General features: G+C 48.2%; 1 protein-coding gene across 2 annotated transcripts in view; it reads left to right on the forward strand.

The window, feature by feature from the left end:
* The first annotated feature begins 11,275 nt into the window (after nt 1-11,275).
* SPATA18 (spermatogenesis associated 18) overlaps nt 11,276-22,411 on the forward strand; it is a 50,275-nt gene continuing 39,139 nt past the window's right edge. For both annotated transcript variants that reach the window (XM_090035917.1, XM_090035918.1), the window contains exon 1: nt 11,276-11,617. In XM_090035917.1, the coding sequence (XP_089892043.1) occupies nt 11,531-11,617 (87 nt within the window). In that variant the 5' untranslated portion in view covers nt 11,276-11,530. The remainder of the gene's footprint in view (nt 11,618-22,411) is intronic.

Here is a 22,411-nt window from a genome sequence, read left to right on the forward strand (position 1 = left end):
GATGTCTGACACTTGCTGCTTCAACAAGAAATTCTTAGCAAATCTCTCTCTCATCTCCTGCACCTCTGCACAGGCTGCTTGCCATCTCTGGTGTCTAAAGCCTTGGCTCCCCTTCCCCTTCCAGGGAAGTGCTGATTGCACTGACAGTCCTTTATGCAATGTTTCCACCCAGCTGTTGTCAATCTCCGGTTGTTCCCCTCAGCCAGGAAGGCTTAATTGGCAATTAAGCCTTTTGTTATCTCAATCTGATTGAGCACTTCATCCTGGTCAGCAAGTAATGGATGCTTCACCAAAGTCCATAGTGTGTATTTAGCATCCTGGATGGGCGAATAGTCAACATGTCGCCCAGTTCCACGGGTCAGACAGAAAGTTCTCAACAAAATAGGTGCTTTACGTGAACATTCCTGTAACAGGGCAGTGTCTCCCTGTTACATAACTCCCTCTTTAGTTAGAATATCCTCTTTACCTTGTTTGTCCAATGTCTTTTCTTTTATATCCTCTATTTCCCTTCTAGCTTTGGACCGCCACTCATTTCCATTGGTTGTGGAGTGGGACAGGAAATCAGTTACCACATGCTGCTTCCTGGCTTGGAACTCAACTAAAAAATGAAAAGGTTGTACGGTGAGAGCCCATCATAGCATTCTAGCATTATTGGTCTTGGCCATCTGTTGCCATCTTAGAGGAACATAGTCTATAATCAACACAAATTTCCGACCAAGTAAATAGTATCTAAACAGTTCAATGCCCCACCTGATTGCAAGACATTTCTGTCCTATTCTGGAATAGTTGGTCTCTGCCTTCGTCAACTTTTTACTGGCATATGCTACAGGTCATTTCTCGCCCTGCCATTTTTGAAATAACACAGTGCCTACGGTACACCCTGATGCATCCATCTGCAGGAAAAACGGTTCCTGAAACCGGGGTGTGTATAAGGCAGGTGTCTTATACACATCCCCAGAACAATCTCAGTTGTCTTAAAGTTCTGAGTAACTGGTAAGTTCTTATGGCTTCTACCTTGTCAGCCACTGGTTTTATCTGCCCCTGGCCTATCTGAAAACCTAAGTACTTGGTCTCTCTCTGTCCCAGACTGCATTTCTTAGGGTTTGCTGTTAATCCTGTCTTCCTGAGTTCTTGTAAGACTGCTTGTAAATGTTGACAATGCTGTTCCCAGGACAACAATAATATTACAATGTTGTCAATGTACGCCAAAGTGTAACGTTGATGAGGGGCTAATATCCTGTCCAGCAGGTGCTGAAAGGATGTAGCTGCCCCACGGAGGCCGAATGGAATACATTTAAACTGAAAAAGGGAGTCCCGAAAGCTGTTTTCTCTTTATCACGCTCATGCATAGGTATTTGCCGGTATCCTTTTGTTAAATCTATTATGTATCTGGCTTGCCCAATCTTTTCTAACATCTCCTCTATTTGTGGCATGGGAAAAGCATCAAAGGCTGCCACCTCATTAACTTTCCTAAAGTCCATGCAAATCCTAATACTGCCATCTGGTTTGGGTACTATCACAAGTGGGTTTCACCATGGACTTTGCGATTACTCTGTTATTTCTGTCTCTAACATTTGGACATGTTCTTGCCTCACAGCTTCCCCAGATATGCCTCGGCAGCTTCTGACAGTGGTCGCTGACCACACACCTTTCCACACACCCTTCCGGGGTCCTGATCTTATGGTATACCCCTCTTGCTGTCCTGGGCCTGGCTTGGAACACATCCTGAAACCTACAGATTAACTGCATTATCTCTTCATTCTGTTCTGCCGACAGCTCACCTCCTATTTGGGGCTGTCTCGGTTCACACTCCAATACTTTGGGGTCCCCTACTTCATCTAAATCTCCTACATCTTCTTTCATTAACCAGGACTCTCAACCGTTCCATTTCTTTAACAAGTTTATGTGATAAACTTGTTTTCTCCCCACTGCTTCGGTTCTTTGTACTTCATAATTTACAGGGCCTAACTTTCGGGTTACCTGGAATGGGCCCTGCCACTGAGCCAACCGTTTTTGACTATGGTCAGGTACCAATACTAACACCCAATCGCCAGCCTGTAAGTCTCTTTCTTGGGCATGACAATCATAGGTACATTTTTGTCTTTGTTGACTCGTTTCTAAATTCCCTTGCACCACCCCTGTACTCTCTCTAAATGTTCTCGGAAGTCCTGCATGAACTGAGTGGTCTCTCCTTTCTCAAAAGATCTCTTGGAGCAACCTTCACAAACAATATCCAATATACCTCTGGGTTTATGCCCGTAAACCAACTCGAACGGGGTACACCCCGTTGAGGCCTGCAGGGCCTCTCTGACCGCAAATAACAATGGCGGTAGCATTCACTCCCACTTCTGGGGGTCTCCCTGAATACAGGCCCAAAGCATGCTTTTCAGAGTTCTGTTGAACCTTTCTACTAAACAATCCATCTGGGGGTGATAGACAGAGGTCCTAAGTTGTTTTATTCAGAGCGCCTCGCATACACCCCTCAAGACTCCTGACATAAAAGTTTTGCCTTGGTCCATCAAAATTTCACAGGGTATTCCTACCCGTGATACCCACTTTATCAGTTCTGTGGCCACCATTGATGCAGTGACACTACGCAAGGGTATGGCTTCAGGAAACCGTGTAGCATAATCTATCATGACTAATACATACTGAAACCCGGCTGCACTCTTTGGGAACGGCCCTGCAATATCTAACGCAATCCTGTCAAAAGGGCCTTCTGCCCCACAGCATCGGTATCAAGGGTACCTGAACCAGCCTATAACTTGAAACACTTTGACACTCAGGACATTCTTTACATTATTTCTCCACCAACTTATACATCCCAGGCTAAAGTACTCTTTGTTTTAACCATGCCTTGGTTTTATTCCACCCCAAATGTCCTCCCATGGGCAGGGTATAAGCTATCTTTAACAACCTCGGCCAGTACTGTCAGGGTACCAACATCTAGGCAACTTCTTCACCCCCCTTGCTCTTGTCTATGCGATACAGAATCCCATTCCTTACCTCAAACCAAGGAAGCACCTCCATTAACTCAAGAGGTGCCAGCTGGGAAGACTTAATTGGCAATTAAGCCTTTTATCTCAGTCTGGTTGAGCACCTCATCACTGTCAGCAAGTAATGGATGCTTCACCGAAGTCCATAGCGTGTATTTAGTGTCCTGGATGGTGAACGGTCAATATATTGCCCAGTTCTACGGGTTGGACAGAAAGTTCTCAACAAAATGGATGCTTTTCCAGAATGTTCCTGTAACAGGGTGGTGTTCCCCTGTTACAAATGCCATCAGATTTTCATCCACTCATTTTCTGAGCCTGTCTGAGTTGGCCCAGATCACCATCCTATTGTCAGGTTGGGACACTGTACCCCAAAGTTTGGTGTAAGCAGTGAACTTGGGCAGTCTGCTTCTGATACCAATGTCTTCATCATTAATAAGGATGTTAAAAAGTACAGACCCAAGGATGGAGCCTTGGGAGACCCTGCTGCTCATGGCACACCATGATGATTTGCTTCTGTCTGTTAACACTCTCTGGGTCTGACTTCGGAGCCAATTCCCCAGCCATCAGACTGTGATGTAGCTGAGGCTGCAGTTGGCCAATTTTTCCATGAGGAGATCATGGGACACCACATCAAAGGCTTTTTAAAAATCAAGATGTATGATGTCAATCTCTTTTCCCTTGTCCAGGTGATATGTCACCTGGTCATAGAAGGAGATGAGATTGGTCAGGCAAGACCTACCCACAACAAACCTGTGCTGGCTATCCCTCAGGATGTTGCCATCAGCCAGTTTGTCAAGAATGGTCCCTGATAATTTTTTCCAAGATCTTCCCTGGGATAGAGGTCAGGCTGATAGGCCTGTAGTTCCCTGGATCTACTTTCCTCCCTTTCTTGAAGATAGGCACCACATTGGCCTACTTTCAATCTTTGGGCACTTCACCTGAGCACCACTAGTTCTCGAAGATCGTGCCAGTGGTTGAGCTATGATGCCTGCCAGCTTCTTTAGTATCCTGGGGTGTAAACTGTCTGGGCCAGCTGACTTGAAGGTGTCCAGTCTCTCAAGGTGTCCCTTCACATAGTTTATATTGACGTAGGGTAACAATTCTCCCTCACCCTGGCCATTCTGTATCATATTGAGCAGGGCGTCCCCTTGGGCTGGTGAAAAACTGATGCAAAATACCCATTAAGCAGGTTGGTTTTTTCCTGGGTGTCGGTTGTCAGTTGTTCCATTTGGTTTAGCAAGACTCCAGTGTTACCCTTCCTTTTCCTCCAGCTCCCCACGTATCTAAGAAAGGACTTTTTATTGTCTTTGATACGTGTAGCCAGTAGGAGTTCAGTCGCAGCCTTGGCTTTCCTGGTTCGCTCCCTACAGGTCTGAACCAGTGCAGAATACTCCTCTTTTGAGGTGGTTCCATCCTTTATAGGTCTTTCTTTTTAGACGCAGGAGGTCCATTAGTTCCCTGCAGAGTCAAGGGGACTGCTGTGCTCTTTTGCTGCCTTTCCTCCAAGATGGGCTAGACATTGCTTGTGCTTTCAAGATCAGTCCCTTGAGGAGCAGCCACTCATCCTGAACTCCCCTCCCCTTCGGCTCATAGTCCCTTAAGGCTTTGCCAACAAGCCTCCTGAGCTTGTTAAAGTCAGCTTTCCTGAAGTTGAGGACTTCTGCATTGCTGACTGACTTGACAGCATTACAGTGGATAGTGAAAGTGATCAGCTCATGGTCACTGTCTCTCAGCTTCCCTTTGATCATTAGGTTGCTGACCAGATTGTCCCCCGTTGCCAATACCAGGTCGAGCAGCACTTTGTCTCTTGTTGGTCCAATACTTGTACCAGTATTAATCAATATCTACATGAATAATCAACCAATGCATCCAGGCACAAGAAATTTATCTTTGTTGATGATAACAGGGCAGCCCAGAGAACTTCACCCGACACTCGTGGAGGGAGACTTACATGTATGTACGAGGCCAATTAAAGCACGCTGCCGCACACACCAACAGGGTCCCAGGTGCCTCTGATTGCCCACATATTGCATACAGTGAGGAAACATGTGGGACTAACAAGCAGGTTCTCGCTGTTCTGGGTATGTACGGAGAAGTTAAAACAGGGTCAGCCCGGAGGGTCAGTACGTTGGAGAGGGGACACACAGGGAACAGTAGCCTGTGCAAACTGTGCAGAGGCATGGAACCTTAACTGGAGAGACTGGTAAGAGAACTGGGAGCTTGAACTACAGTCAGGGAAGAGGAAACGTCTATCTTTTAGGGAACAGATGGCGCTGGAAGCCTCAGCCAAGGAGAGAGAACATCAGATCTTGGTGAGTCTCGTCTATGTTTTCTCCCTGGACAGTAAGAAGGGGAGAATTATAGGACTGAGAGTCCTCAAAGGAGAAAAGTCCCGCTGTAAATCAGGCAACTTAATGGAAGCTCTGAGTGGACTCAATCAAATGGGTGATTGATGATTGGACAGAGAGGGGCCAAGTAACTGGCTTGTGAGCCATGCAACTCCAGGGGGAATCAAGAGTTACCAGGGTAACTGCACAAGGGGTCTGCATGTAATAGATCTGTTGCCAAGAATGTAATCAGGAGAAGAATAAAGTGACTGGGACTGTATCGGTCACTTTATTAACTGATGGAATGAGAAGCCTAATTCTCTACCCAATGAGGGATTGCCCATAACCATGAATGAGTTAAGAGGTGTGGCTGGGTAGTTAACAGGCTCTGAGAAGGAGTGCTGAAGCAGATGGGAATTGCTTCACTGGTAGAAAGGGGGATAACACCCCAAGAATGACAGTTGGACTAACAGTATTTATGCAAAGGCGTGGTGGCAACTGACGTTTACATAGTGAAAACAAATAGTCACCAGTCATCTTGCCTTGCTTGCTGTGAGGACAAAGCTGAAGGAGATCCCTGGCCTGGGATCAGCTGTGGTGTGGTGAGGACAGAGTGTAGGGGTGGCAGAGCGCTGAGAATAGACTTATTACAACTACCCTAATACTAAGGGAAATGGAAGATCTTGCCTCCCATTATCTGCTTCTTTTTCTCTGTATTTTATTTCAAAACATTAAAGGCATGGCAGGAAAGCATTGGAGGAGATTAACCTGGGAAGACCAATAGTGATTGATCCAGCTTTGACAAGTGGGGAGATCCTTACAATCTGTACATCATTGCCCAAACCAAGGCTTTTGCTGGATTTGAAATTACATAAACATCAGCACTGAGAGCTCAATCTGCTCTACTAAGAATCAATTGTATGCTGAACCAGTTCAAGTGGAAGTGAATCTCAGCCATCTCTAGAATCAGGAAGCCAGCAGACAATTTAAAATTGTCTGCAACAGGGCCCCAGTCACCCATTACTATAATCTTGTCTACCTTAGCATGACAAAAACCACATACTCCAAGTAACGTGTAAAAGACAGAAGGCAAAGTTATCACACAGAACAACATGCTCAGGAAGCTTGCAAAGTAGACATAGAAAGCCAACTGAGCAACACTCAAAGTCACTGTTCTCAGTGTGCAATTCAACAGCCCACTGTGGTTGTCCAGTGTGGGAAGGATTAGCTTATGCAGAGAAATTGTCCCCTGTGCTTGACTGATAGCTCCTTTTACTATGAGATATTAAAAGCAGTAAACATAAATAGCCCATATGTGCTGGCTGAAATTGCTCAATTGCACATGGAGGTCTGTCACAGGACACTGAAGTGCTCTGCTCCTAGAAAGAGGGACAGGTGCCGGTTGCCGGGGCAATGGTGGTTGGGTCAGCTGACCAGAAGGAGGCAGGGCCTGGCCTATATAAACAGCCTAGGCTGAGACCAGAGTCAGTTCCCCCCTGGCAGCTGAGGAAGAGGGAGCTCTGCTGGGAATAAGTAGGGCAGAGAAGCCTGCTGGCCTCAGCAGTTTTTGCGTGATGATACTGGGTGGAGGAAACCCTGATAGGGATTTGGGAGGATAAGCTACCGGATGATTTAGCCACGTTTTAGCAAGGAGGCTTTGTTTGAGTTATAGCCAGTTGGCTCATGTTATTCTGTTTGTTTGTTGTTTGTTATTACACGGGAGGACTGGGTGAGGCTGTAGGGGTTGGAGGAGGCCTCATAGGAGCTCCCCAGGAGCTTGGGGGTTCCTGGTAACAGAGAGGGCGCTGCGTATTGGGGTGTCTTGACCCTGGCCTCAGTGTGGGCAGTATTGGGAGGAGCCCAGTGTGGGCACAGGCAAGAAGCCCCAGTGGGGTGCAAGACCCGGAAAGGGGATCTGGAGCCCAGGCACGGCCATGGCCACCTGAGCCTCGATTGTGAGGAGCCCAGTGAGGTGCAGGACCTGAAAAAGGGGTCTGGAGGCCAGGCACGGCTACAGCCACCTGAGCCTCGATTGAGGGGATCGCGGGGAGACAGGCCCTGGTGCGGGCTACGAGAGCCGCGGGGAGACAGGCCCCCCGGTGCGGGCTACGAGAGCTGCGGGAGAAGCCAGGAGGTGCCAGGAGATGAGTCCAGGGACCCGTGAGGGCACGGGTGACTGTGGGACTCACGTGCAGCCCCAGAGGTTAGAGTGCACCAGGCAACTAGACAGAGCCAAGATACATCAAGGCACCATGCCAAGGAGGTTTAGTAAGGCAGCTTCCCTTTAACAAATTACCATCAAAGATGTGGTGGGCGAGAGAGAGGGTGCATTAAACCCAATTTGGCACAGTAGGTAGGGGTGCTAGGGGAGTTCATGGCACCCCTAAGTCGCGTCCTGCCACAAGGTCCTTACCTATTTTACAAATAGCTTACCATATTACTCAAATTGAAGACAGATTTTTCCCCTCCCATTCTACATGTGGGAAAAAGAAACCTCATCTTGGATTTGAGTGCAGCCTGGGACTAGTGGCTGCTAAAGGGCTGGGGCTGGAGCTGCCATCCCCAAAGCTACTTGGCTGGAGATGGAGCCAGAACCAGTGTCAGAGTGGTTGAGGACAAGTGGCTGTTGGGGGCAGGCAGTGGAGGTGCAGGGGGCATAAGTGGTATGGAGGCAGGTGGGAGGGGAGCAAGGGATTAGCTGTTTGTCTCCCTGACACCGCTCTTCTTGTTGCAGTGGTGGCAGGGATGAATTTATGATGACCCCCCCCCCAATAATTTGATGCCATACATGGAAAATTAAAAACAAATTTAATCTAATTATTGGGGGGTCGTCTTAAATTTAAAGTCATCTTGGATTCATGTAAATATAGTATATTGAAAAGATACATAGGTTAAAATGCATTTTGCCATGTAACTAATATTTTAGATTAGATTAATATTTTAGATTATTTTGAACAGTGAAAATAGTCAGACCTCTAAACAGCCCATTGATGGATGGTTAACTTGCAACATCATCAAGACTTTCTCCCTCAACCCAGTATCTCATTGGATATTGAGATTATGACATCAGAAGTAAGTCAACCAATCATCCATCCCTTTCTCTGTTCTTGCTCTCTGCAGTAATATTGTGATATCAGAGATGAGCCAACATCTCCATTTCCAATCTTTCCTATCCTTTTCGTCACTTCCTGTATTTGCTTAGTGATATCAGCTTGCATACCTCAGTTGTCTGCTTCTGGTACAAATATCAGAGTTTTCTTACTCTGCATTGCCTATTCTTCTAGAACCCGTTCGCCAAACTGTTACTTCTCTTTATTTATCTCCAGTCGCTACATTCTGTCCTTTTATTTAAACAAATTGCTCCATCATGCTGCAGAAGTCCTCCCAGGTAACAGATGTTGCTCTTGTTCTCTAGCTCATTTCATAAAGACCAGTAGTAGGATTTGGTCCTTCAGTTCCACAGTAGCCTAGAGAGAACATTCTGTCCTTCTTAAGGAAAAATGAGCCTCAGGCAAATGTATTGTCTAGCTATCTGCGCTGTACTGGAAGTTATGCTCAACTGTATTCTGCTCCCTTACCAGAGAATAGTTGGAGGCACAGAAAAAAATCACATCAAAACATTCCTATATGAATTTCTGCTGGGAAATCTGCACTCTGTATGTCATAGCCATTCCCTTTTATCTGATAAATCTTGCAAAAAGCAGGTTAGGTGGCAGGACACGTCCTTTTCTAGATTACCCCCTCATAGTAGAAACATTTCTGCTTCATCTTTTAGTGCCTTCTCCATTGTCCCACAGCAAGAATCAGGTGGGTCTTTATTTTAATATACATTGCATATTAAAAGTGTTTGTGCCCTTTTTTGAATATTTTGAGCATTGTTAAGGTTGAACACCATTAATTTTCTTTCTATACATAACTTAGTAGAAATGTGAGTTTCTTTATGTGCACCCCAGATCAAAACTAGATAATAATTATTTCTCATTTTAATTGTTCCTTTTTTTTATCCAAATTCTTCAAGAAATGTCCCAAATGTTTACGATATGCCTGTGACATTTCTGGCTTAGATTTGCATTTGGATTGCTGAATAAGCCAAAAGATATATGAAATCATGTGGAGCCATTTAACTCCTTACTTTGAATACATTTACAGAGAACTGAGAGGTCCTACCTTCAAGTGTGGAATGTTTAATTTGAAAGGTTTCCTCTAGGTATCTAGCTTGCAAAGAGAAAAATTAGAAATAACTTTTGTGTATGCAGTGCTGAAATCTCTTATATCTCATTTTTGACCTTTTCTGCATAATGACAGAAAAAAGGAACACACACTTTTTGAAAGATGACAATTTTGGCTATGTGCGATCTCAGAATAACATCTGGTCCAATTATGTACCATGATTCAAATGGTATTCTACAGGCATTTTGTTGTATTTCTTTGGCTACCACATGCACTCATGCGTTAGTAGAAACATTTCTTTTATGCAGCTCCACTCATCACAAATCCGGGTTCACGCTATTGTTTGTGAACAGGAGATTACATTTGATATGAGTTCACATATCACCTTCTTCCAAATATGGTATTAAAGTTTTGAAGAATAGTTTTTGGGGATTAATTTGATTCTTGAAACAGATTAATGAAATACTCAGTTTTATTTAATTTACATATAAATATATTGAATGATACCTTTGAAATTTGCATGTGAGCCTGGCCTTGCCCTCTGTCTCCTTCATGTATATGGCTTTGGTTTACCTGTATGTAGACAAAATAAGTTCTCTGTTTTTTTACAAATATTTTACAGTTTGTAAGTATTCTCACATTTTAGAGATTTCATCAAATGGAGCATCTCCTTATCCACTTGCAATTGCAGATTGCCCTTCCCTTTGCAGCGTTGTTACATTCTGGTGGCAATAATTGCATACCTAAAGAATAACAATAAGAATATGTAGGTATTTTAGCTACCTTTTAAGTGCAGTAGGACCTTGTGCTTTTGTTGGAGGTTTAATCATAGAAATCATAGAGATGTAGGGCTGGAAGGGACCTCCATTGGGCACCTAGTGCAGCCCCCTGCTTGAGGCAGGATCATCCTTATTCAAACCATCCTATACCCTGTGTTATGTAAACTCTACATGAAACTACTATCAACCCCAACACAACACAGACCTCACACCCTAACCTGCCACAAGTCAAGCAGGGGAACCGCAGCAGCCAATGTCCTGCTTTTATAAAAAATTGTTAATGTAAGCTCAAGAGATCCTAGGAATAAGGTCATACAGGCCACTACAGAGGAAGGCAAAAACTTCCATAGTCCATACCAATCCGACCCTGGGGTAGAATTCCTTCCTGACCCCAAATAAATCAAATGTGCCTTTTGCCCACCTCCTCTTCCCCTCCCTTTACTTCCAGCTGGAAAAAGGGAGAAGTCAGCACCCTGAGACCCACTGGTGATTTGCAGAGCGGCTGTGGTCCTCTGAGTAGGGATTGGGGACCTCTTCTGGGGATCCCTTCCCCTGAAGTGTGATCCTGCCTTGAACAAGAGAGGCAGGAAGGAGTACAGGCAGGGCGCCTTTCTGGAGACACGTCTCTGTGCAGAGACAGTTCCAGCCCCGTCAGGCAGCAGGGCCGGACACTTGCCAGGGGGTCAGGCAGACGCTGCCTGGAGGACTCCTGGTTCCTGTTCTCTGGGGCTCAGAGGCTGTTGCCAAGTGAGAGCGGTCTCCCTGCGGGAGCCAAAGCAGGGCTTGCTTGGATGCCCCACGGAGCTGCTGCCCGGTCCCCTCGCACTGCCCGGGGCCACCGTTTGCGAGGCAGGGGCACGGAGGATGAACCAGGCAGGGCCCGGGCCGCCGCTTTGGGCGCTCGCTGGGACTGGGCGGCTGCGTGTGGTCCTGCTGCACCTTGCAGGCGTTTCCGGGTGGGGGGGAGGCCTTCGCGTTGCTACAACTAAACGCGCTGGTCGGCGCAGCTGCGGCGTCCCTGGCAGCCGGGCCGCGCACGTCAGCGCCGTTCACAATCGCGGGCTATAAATGCGGCGGCGGCCGCGGGCGGGCGAGGCGAGGCTGAGCCCGGGGTCGGCAGCACCAGCAGCAGCACTGGCTGCGCGTGCCCAAGGCCGCGCTGGGTGGCGGCGGGGGCAGCACCACCTCTAGTCGCGTAGGCAGCGCGGCGGCTCCCGCCCCAGCCCAGTCCCCGTCCCCGTCCCGCCGCCTCGGAGCCATGGCCGACAGTCTGCGGAGGCTGGTCAGCCAGGGGACCTGCCGACTGCTGCAGGACAAGCTGGAGAGCTGGTACCAGGACTACCACGTGAGTGCATCCTGTAGCGGGTGCGGGGGCTGCCGCCTGCTCCAGCCCCGCGCCCGCCGCAAAGCCGAGGTAGGGGCAGCGGCTGGAGGCGGCTCCCGGGCCAGAGCCCGGCGCTGAGCCCCGGGAAGCGGTCGCTAAGGACGCCGGTTCCCAGCGCTGCTCTGGTTGCCAGCGTTACCCGCGTCCACTGCCGCGGGACACCCGCCGCCGCCTCCCGCCGGAACAGCGAGCTCGGCCGGGCCCTCCCAGCGCGCCGCGCCGCGCCGCGCCGCCTGCAGGACCCACCGGCCCTGGCCCGGTCCTCGCCCGCTGTCGGACCAGGGCTTTTCCCTCCAGCGCGTAAATGCTTTCCAGAAAGCTTGGTGAGGTGAGCAGCAGGGTAGCCCCCTGCTTCCCACCCAGCTGACCCCTGAGGCCCCGTCCGACCCGCGGTGCTTATAGGACAGCGGTTTTCAACTTCTTTTTTTCATTTGCCGACCCCTAAAACATTTTGAATGGAAGTGCAGACCCCTCTGAGCTGTAACAATGGGGGTTCACATACTTTTGATTCTTCTGTCATGGCACCCTTAGCCATAGTCAGCAGACCCCCCAAGGGCCTGCAGGTTGAAAACCACCACTGAGGAGATTTCCAAGTACAGGTGCAGCATTGGACACGCCCAGTGTAGCAAATGTTAAGGGTATGTTCCTTCTCAAGACCACAAAACCTTAGACATGGAATAATTGTCTTCTTGCAGCAGGACTGCACACCACAACAATGGTCAACAGCTTGTGGGCTTTCAAAGGCCTCTTGTGAGAAGGTCCTTGTCCTGTTGCTGCTATAGACATGGAACATGATTTTTTTGAGCATTTAGACTCTGAAGATATCTTTCACCTGTATCTCACTGCAGTGTAGAGCAGTGATCGGCAGGCCCTGGCACACATGCTAAAGCATGGCACGTGAGGCCATTTTCCTTGGCACACCACAGCTGACCCAGACTTGGCAGCTTCTGCCAGGAGCTGCCCAGAGCCTGGGCTGGCTGCAGCCAGGAGGCTGCAAACAGCTGCTTGGGACTCTGCAGCTCTGGCACCAGTTTTGTGGCTGTGGCAACTGTATGCCCACCTGTGGAGGCATGGCTGGGAAGGGGCCAGGGGCAGTGCAACCCTGGCTCCTCCCCCAGAGGCACGGGCAGCTGCTGCTGCCATGGACCCAGTGCCACAGCTGCAGAGCCCAGCACACTGTTTGCAAACTTGCAGCTGCCTGCTACAGCTGCCCCAAGCCTGGGCCAGGTACAGAAGGCAGCCAGGAGGCTGCAAACAGCTGTGCTGGGCTCTGGAGCCCTGGCACTGGCTCTGTGGCAGCAGTGAGTTCATGCGCAGCTCACAGAACATGGCAGGGAAGGGGCCCAAGCAGCGCAACCCTGGCCCCTTCCCTGCTGTCCACTGGGAGGCATGCATGCAAGTCACTGCCAGCAATGAGGATCGGGCCCCTTGTGGCTCCCCCATTTCTGGCATGCCAAGCTGATGCGTGGATTTTGGCACTCCAGCTAAAAATGTTGCCGACCCCAGGGTAGAGTGTATCAGTTTCCAGGTCTATGTACAGATGTGTGCACTTCCATTTTCAAAGCAAATCAGACTTCTTCATCTTCAATTCAAACTTAGAATTGTTGCCTTGTTGCCTACAAGCAAATCTATTTTACAGATTTAAAAAAAAAAACCAGCTGTTTTTTTAAAACTATTTTGTTGCACAATTGAAACGTTACTACCATTGTAACTTAGTACCAGGGATACTCATCTTATAATCCAGGGGTGGGCAAAATATGGCCTGCGGGCCGCATGCGGCCCGCCAGCCCATTCTATCCAGCCCATGGGGCCTCTAAAAATTTTAGAAAATTAATTTTTATCTGCCCCTTACTGCCTGTCAAAGATGACAGGCGGACAGCAGCAGCAGGACCCACTGATGGAGCAGCAAGGCGAGCCTGGCTCCACTCCACCTCCACCTCCACCGCCCCCCCCAATCCTCAGCCCCAAACCAGAAGCCTCTGCGGATCCTGGAGTGGCTTCCCACCCCCATCCAAGTAGAAAGTAAGGTAATATTGGATGAAGGGGAGGGACCTCTAGAACAGCCCAGTGGCTGGGAACCCCTGGTGCTTCCCAAGCCAGGCTGGAAGCAGAGGGGGGAGGAGGGGAGGCGGGAAGTTGCTGCAGCAGGGCGGGAAGTTGCTGTGAGAAGTGGCAGGAGCACGTGCCACTCAGCTGCTGCTTCTCGCTGGTGCTGAGCCCCCCAGGCCCATCTCAATCTGAGCGGCAGGCAGCAAAGCTGTGGCTGGGCTGGCTTTGCTGCTTGGGAGGGGGTTGGAACAGGCCTGGCCAGGTTGGCACCAGTGAGAAGCAGTGGCTGAGCCACGTGCCGCTCGGGGACTGCTTGAGCTCAGCTATGGCTTCCCCTCCTCAGTGCCGACCTGGCCAGGCCTGAGAGGCACTCAGCAAAGCTGCGGCTTCTATTTACCTCTTCTGGCTGGTCCCAAGCAGCATGCAGCTCAGCCGCCACTTCTCCTCTCCAGGCCTGTTGCATCTCAAGCAGCATGCAGGGAAGCAGTGGCTAGGCTGGCTTTGCTGCAGTGGCTTAGGACTGGACAGGCCCAGCCGGGGCAGCACTGGCGAGGAGAAGCAGCGGCTGAGCCATGTGCCTCTTCCCTGCACTGCTTGGGACGGGCTGGCACCAGAAGGGCAAAAAGCCATGGCTGAGCCTGTGCCAAGCAGCATGCTAGGAAGCAGCACACAGCTCAGCTGGCTCAGCCACCACTTTTCCTCGCCGGTGCTGTCGTGGGTGGCCTGTCCTGTCCTGAGCAGCACGCAGCAAAGCTGGCCCAGTTGCTGCTTCCCTGTGTGTTGCTCGGAATGCGACAGGCCTGGCTGAGTCAGCACCAGCGAGGAGAAGCAGCAGCTGGGCCATGTGCTGCTCGGGACTGGATGGGCCAGGTTGGTGGAGGTAAGTGCACACTTGTGCTGTGCCCAGTGTGCACAGAGCTGAGCAAGGAGCCTCCCAAGCCCAGCATCCTGCCCCTGCCAGGCAGCATCCTCTTGTGGGCAGGGCAGGGTGGTTGCGCCCCCTCCCACAGAGCTGTGTGGGTCTGGCCGGGCTCCACTTTGGGTGCTGCTGGGGGTCCAGATGTGGCCCAGTCCGAGAAGCTCTGAGGCAGTCCCCATTCCCCTCCTGGCCCCACCTCTCCTCCAGCTGCCACCTTCCCAAGGGCCTCCCTGTCTACCTGCTTCTCTCCACGCCTCTCTTTCTTTCCCTCTCCCTCCTTCCTTTCCCTTCTCTTCCCTCTATTTTTTCTTCCCTCTCTCCCTCCCTCTTCCCTCTCCTTCTTCCCTCTATGAAGTTTTATTTATGGTTACCAGATCTAGAATTTTTAGAAAACCTGGTATTTACCATAAAACAGAAACTTTTATGATTATTAACTATATAAATATGCAGTGTATCCTACCACATACCCCCTGCCCCAGTTTTGTTTTTTTGGCATGCCAGCACTCCAGCGCCTTACAAGGTAGACATTGTGGGTATTTTGGCACTCTAGTCTACTCCTGACATAGACCATGTGATGGAGTATAACTTCCAGTTCCAAGGCCTACTACCCCCTCCCAAAAGGAGTACTTCCAGGGGCAAAGGCAGGGATGTCCAGTGGCAAAGGGTAGGGTTAGGGGGTAGGACTTCTGGCCTCAAGATGGTGACTAGGGAGTGGGACAACTGTCAAGGGGTGGGGCTACCCATGCGGCCCTCGACTGCTCACCAAAATTCATGAAGTAGCCCTCCACCTGAAATAATTGCCCACCCCTGTTATAATCACATACAAGGACATCTCACTAAATACATTGTTTATCAGGTAGTTGCTGCCCTAGGAGGGAATGGGTAGTGGAATGGAGGTACTGCAATATGAGGGCACTGGCCTGGAGGTACTGCAATAGCAGGCTGGCAAGCCAATGCTCAGAGAGGCCAGAGCAAGCTCCAGCACCCTCCTCTGGTCCCAAAAAAGCTGATGGGAACCTATTTTGTGACCCTTAAAAAGGAGGTGGGTATTCCCTCCACAGGGAACTGGCACCAGGCCTGGAGGTACTGCAATACCAAGCTGGCACCAGGAAGGCCGAGACAGCGCTGACACCTTCCCCTTGGTGCCAAAAATGCTACATTTGATCCTAAGAAAAAGGCTGAGATGCTTATGAGAACCTACCACCCTTTAATTTCATGTCTTAGGCCAAAACAGCCAAATCAGTTTGAATTCTATTGATTGAACAGAGCTTAGTCATTCAAGTCTGTGTGGTGCTCCCACTGGCAAGTATCCTATCTCCCAGACTCTTCAGCTGAGGCTTCCGATATTCCCCAATCCATGTCAGGCTTCCTACATGCAAACCCCAAGCTTGGAGACCTTGGAGTTCACATGCCCCCTAGTCTCACTTGCCCCTAGTCAAAAAGCCAAAGGAGCAAGCTACAGGAACAACTCAAGAGCAATCTTCCATTGTCATAAATTGTGGAGCCAAGCTCCTCCCTTTGGGAGACTTTTTTTAATAGGCTCTCACAGGGGTATCTGCTTATAATGCAATGGTCAGGTCTCTATCATCAACTATGCCAAGTCATTCAAGGCTGAGAAGAAGGGGATCTCTCCTGCCACGTAAGTAAAATCACTTGGGCCAAAACCCATGATCACAGTATCTCCCCTACTAAGTCCTACCACAAAGTATGTTAGCACAACCCTTCTGAATAAGTGCAGTCCTCCTCACTGCCAACTCTTTCCCGAGTCATGGTAAGCCACGACATTAATACATTTCAACTTCCTCTTCATGGGATTATAGAAAATTGGGGTTGGAAGCGATGTTGGGAGGTCATCTAGTCCAACCCCATACTCAAAGCAGGACCAGTCCCAACTAGATCATCTTAGCCAAAACTTTGTCTAGCTGGGTCTTGAAAACTTTCAAGGATGGAGATTCTGTCACCTCTCTGGGTAACATTTACCAGTGTTTTACTACACTTCTAGTGAATTTTTTTCCTAATATCTAAACTAAACTTCCCTGGCTGCAACTTGAGACATTTCTCCTTGTTCTATTATCTGCCGCCACTAAGAACAGTCTAGCTCTTTGAACCCCCTTTCAGGTAGTTGAAGGGTGCTATTAAATCCCTTCTCAGTCTCCCCTTCTCTAGACTAAATAAGCACAGTTCTTTCAGTCTTTCCTCAGAATTCATGTCCCCCACCTCCTCACCATTTTTGTTGCCCTCCACTGGACTCTCCAATTTGTCCACATCCTTTCTGTCGTGTTGGGCCCAAAACCCAAAACGTAGTACTCCAGATGTGTCCTCACCAGTGCTGAATCACTGAGGGGAATAATCACTTACCTTGACCTAATGGCAACACTCCAATGCAGCCCAGTATGACGTTAACCTTCTTTGCAACAAGGGTACACTGCTGGCTCATATTCAGCTTATTGTCCACTGTAACCCCCAGGTCCTGTTCTGCAGAGCTGCTGCCCAGCCAGTCAGCGCCCAGCCTGTATTGCATGGGATTGTTCTGTCCTAAGTGCAGGACTTTGCATTGTCCTTGTTGAACCACGTGAGATTTCTTTTGGCCCAATCCTTCAATTTGTCTAGGTCACTCTGAATCATAGCCCTATTCTCCAGAGTATCTACTACTCCCCCCAGCTTGATATCATCTGCAAACTTGCTGAGGGTGCACTCTATGCCATCTTCCAGGTCGTTGATAACAAAACTGGCCCCAGGATCAACTCCTGGGGCACTCCACTTGATACTGGCCGTCAACTAAACATCAAGCCATTGATTACTACTCTCTGAGACTGATACTCCAGCCAGTTTTTTATCCACCTTTAAAGTCCATTCATTCAACCTATGCTTCTTTAGCTTGCCTGTGAGAATGTTGTGGGAAACTTTATTAAAAGTCTTGCTAAAATCAAGGTGTAACACATTCACTGGTCTCTCCGCATCCACAGAGCCAGTCACCTTATCAGAGAAGGCAATCAGGGTGGTCAGGCATGACTTGTCCTTGGTGAATCCATGATGATTCATCCTAATCACCTTTTCCTCCAAGTGCTTAGAAGTGAATTTCTTGAGGATCTGCTCCATTATTTTTCCCGGGACTGAGGTGAGGCTGACTGGTTTGTAGTTTGCTGGATCTTCCTTTTTCTTAAATATGGGCACTATGTTTGCCCTTTTCCAATCATCTGGAACCTCTCTGGATTGCCATGAGTTTTCAGTGATGATGGCCAGTGGCTCTGCAACTCTATCAGCCAACTCCTTCAGTACCCTCAGATACATCCTGTCTGGCCCTATGGACTTGTATACATCCAGTAGTCTCTAACCTGTTCTTTCACCACGCTGAGAGCTGCTCACCTCTGGCCCAAACTGTGCTGCCCTGTACAGCAGAGATGTGGGTTTTCAGGAAAACTTTGAATTGGAAAAGTTTTCAGAAAATTTTCTGATGCCCTAAATAGAGCGTGATCTGATTTAGCCTGTTTATTTTACTTCTATTTAGTAAACACAACTAAAAAAATACCCCCATGTGGCTATTGAGACATAAAATTAACAAGTATTTGAACTGAGATATTTATTTTATGAAAAAAATTAGATACAGCACACAATGTGGTTTAAATGTTATATTCAAAGCTTTATGTGAATAGAAATTATTTTTATTGGAATGCTTGTAAAAATATAAATACAATACATAATAGCATGTACTTCCCTTTGTTTGTTTAAATGTACAAAAAAACAAAGGCATTGAAAACTTGACACACTAATTTTTATCACACCCAAAGAACTGTGCATGATATGCCATGGTTGTTCGCTCATCTACTTCAATACAGTTTAACTCTCTTCCACCAAGGTCATTGCAGCACCTCCAGTTTCACTGTCACTATCAGTAGAATCACTTGCACGACTTATTAGTTCCATTTCAGAATCAGATTGAGGCAAATCTGATTCTGAACTGCTTGAACCACTTTCTCTTTCACTAGAGGATGGTTTTATCAATGAGTCTATGGGCAAAGGCAACTTAACGCACTGCATCTTCTTCACTAATTGTGCTTCTGACTGATTATCCAGAAGCAAGAGATTTTGAGAATTAGAAACAAGCTTAGCGGTGTGTTAATTTGTTAGTCTGTTCTTCTTTTTGTCTCGTTTGAGCTGAAAGCCTTCCAGTTCCGTTCAAAAGAAGCTGTTGTTGGTGGAATGCTTGGGATGCTTAGAGCAATCCTGGACAACAGTCAGGTGTTACAGAATCCCTTCTACCATGTGAGAGGAGACATATTCTCTGCTGCCTGGCAAATTATGTCTTTGCTCCAAAGTTTATCTTTTGTGTGGTGCTTGGCAATGTCTGTCATCATAGCTACTTTGTCGATATTGGGGACATACTTGGCTACTTCCATAATTGTATTGACAGCAGTAGATAATTCATCTTCTGATAAATGTTGCTTGGTGCATCTCCTTCAAGTTTTTTGATAGCCATTGAAACTGGTAGTAGCAAATTGAATGCTATTTGAACTCGAACCTCAAACACATAGTTGTCGAGAATCTGCTTCCGAATGTTCACGGGAATAATCTGGGATACTGTGTCATCTACTGGAACACGCTGCAAACAGTTCTTTGTGTGCACCAAACTGTGTAAACACTTTGTAGCTGAGTGCCATCTAGTTTCTCCTGGCAATAAAAGTGCACTTTCCTTCCCCTGCTTCTCTTTCCGTAATTTCTTCAAAGTCTGATTAGCAAAATGATGATTGTTGAATACCTTCACAATCACTTTGCACTTCGCCAATATGGTCTTCATTGTGTTCACATTTACTATGTCCTTTTCCCGAAGATTCAATCCATGAGCAAGATGGCCAAATTCTAGGGCTGTGCGAAACGATTCATTGATTTGGATCACTTTCCCAATTCAATTCGGCTGAATCTGAATCTGAAGATTCGATGCTGATTCAGAGAATAAGTGATTTGGCCATAGACACATCTTTAAATATTTTTTCTACATACTTTAAGGTACCAGGCAAAGCTCATGAATGCTACAATGCTGGGGCAGATGAAGTGTCCTACAGCAGTGCTGGGGGGAGTCCCCCGCATGCTCAGTGGCAAACCCAGAAGTGGACCAGAAGTACTTCTGGTCCACTTCTTGGTCCACTGGAGAGTGCTTGGGGGGGGTGGGGCCCACACCCTCCTTGCTCAATGATCAGCTGCAGGGGGCCCTGGGTGTCCCCCCAGACCCAGGAAGCACCAGTTGCTAAACTGGGGGGGGAACCCCCCCACGCACTTTCCAGCAGAGCCAGAAGTGGACCAGAAGCACTTCTGGGTCTGCTGCTGAGTGTGCTGGGAAGCCCCGGACATGCCTGCAGGACACTCCATGTGCCCCAGCATTGCAACATTCACAAGCCGCCTGGTACCTTGAGGTATGTAAAAAAAAACAACCCCTAGAACATTTAAAGCTGTTTCTATGGCCAAATCGATTTGGAGGGTTCTAATTCAAGTCGGAGAGATTAGAGGGTCCTCTGATTCTATTCAGATTTGGAGATTAGGCCTCTGAACTGGGCCGAATCAAATCAGGGACTGAAACTTTGCACAGCCCTAATACACATACTGAACAGTGCTGAGCTGTGGTAGTACCACTGTCCCCCAGATAGTGCTTAGGAATCATTAAAGCACAGTTAATCCTTAAATGGAATGTGAAATACAAACACAGACAACTCAGTGTCCTAAAATCAAAATCTAACTTTATTAGTACAACAGATACTATCTTGGCAGTTTCTGTATTCAGAGAGAGAAATACATTCAGTACAATAATCTCACCCAATCCCAGATGTTACTTCGCTCAATAGAAAAGGCAGCCAATCAGTTCCTGAAAGCAAAGGCTGTGTCGTTGGCTGGGATGGTCCAGACAGCTGTTGAAGGCTGGATTTATGATGCCAACATGCTTAACTTCCTTGCTGCCCCCTTTATGCTTTTCTTCAACTTCACTCCTTTGACTCTTCAGTTTTGGATTGGTCTCTCTGCGGTCAGCATACTGTCCATATTTTATCCTGTCAGCATATTCCTTTGTTCAACAGCCCCATCATGAGCACACCTCTTAATTTGGCCTTTTTCTGGTGTCTTACTTTGGGCATTATCCATTGGTCTCCCTTATCATCTTTCATTAACATATTCAATTATTTCATCCCTCTGATTCAGCTGGTTAGTGCCAAATTCAGTTAATCTGGGCTGGTAACAAGGCCATTGCTATGTTATGTTAGAAGAACTCAGTGGTAAAAAAGAAAAGATATAATATAATGAGCACTATGAGCTCTACAAAAACAACTCAAGGCCAGCTAGCTGATAAACAAAATAAAAAAATTAATCAGGCTATACAAAACTTAAGCAATGATTAAATAAGGCTAACTATACACACTACTATAATTCACCATTCTATAATCAGGTGCCGCTTTAAAGCATAAAACACAACAAGCTACCCTAACAGCTGTAGGGTCACCATAGCTTGGAACGCTGCTGACTAACAGCATTAGGAAGGTTGGGAGGTTAGGAAGGGCCAGGGGACCCACTGCAGGCCAGACAAAATCCCTTAGCAAGCCAACTCCAGGCCATAGGCTGTGTTTTGCCCATCCCTTGTCCCTTGGCTCTTCCTGGCCCAGGTACAGGGTGGGGGGCAGCCCAGGCCATGGCATGTGTAGCTGGTCCCACTGCCCTCTGGGCCCACGGGGCTTAGGGCAGCATGGCAGCTGAATTCTACTTCCTAGTAGCCTAGTGGCAGCAGCTCCTTCTGGCTGCCACTGGTAGTGCTGCTGCTGTTGGACACAGATGATTTGCTTGGGGCTCCCTGGCCTGTCCACCCTGCACCCAGTGCTGGGGGCATTAGATGAAGCAGCTTGGCACCTGAATGGGCAGGGCATACTGTGCTGGTCAGGTGGGATGGAGTCATGGGTGGGCAGGGAATGGTGTCTGGGAGCGGGACTGGAAGGTAGGGCTGGTGCTGGGATTGTGGGGCAGTGACAACGCAGGGCAAGCGCCTGAGTCCCAGGGTGGAGTAGTGATGATGGGTGCCAGCTCTGTGGGCAGGGACATGCCAAGAGTGGATTCTAGCTGTGTTCCAGGCCCTGGCCCTGTGCTATCATCACCCTCTGATCCCAGCACTGGTCCTGGCCCTGTCAACCCATCCTGCTCCCAAACGGCACTCCCACCCGCCTGTGGCCCCATCCCATCCAACCCACTGACTACACCCTTCCCACAGTGGTCCTGGGCCAGTCTCTATGGAGACCACAGGGCTAGGGCTGGGATTGCTGGATGGTGACAGCATCGGGTAAAACCACTTGGGGAGTTTTGGTGACCTGTTGCAGGACTGAAGTTTCTGACTCAGCCTGGAACAGCTCACCAAAACAGCTTAAGTGTTCCGTTTACCCAAATAATTGCCCACCCCTGCTGTCGATTTCTGGTGGGGTCCAGCCTAATGATCTAGAAGGTAAATCATGAGCCTTTTGACTTTGGATTGATGTCATGCATAGTTTTACTAGCTATGTTTGTGTATATATGTATATATAGGGTGTGGTGTATGTGTGCATCTCTCTCTCTCTCTCGCTTCTCAGTCTTTTGGGCTAGGATCAAGTGAGACTGGGAGTATCTGAACCCTAAGATCTCTAGGCCTGGGACTTGCATGTAGGATGCCTACCTGCTTGCTTGTAAGATGCCTGCCTGGATTTGTAGAGTATCCGAAGCCCTAGACCAACGGATCTAGGAAGGAGGTATTTGCCCAGTGGTAAAGCCACATAGACATGATTGAGCTC

Source organism: Crocodylus siamensis, chromosome 2 (assembly GCF_052110815.1).
Source record: "Crocodylus siamensis isolate JL-2025a chromosome 2, ASM5211081v1, whole genome shotgun sequence".
Taxonomy (NCBI): domain Eukaryota; kingdom Metazoa; phylum Chordata; order Crocodylia; family Crocodylidae; genus Crocodylus; species Crocodylus siamensis.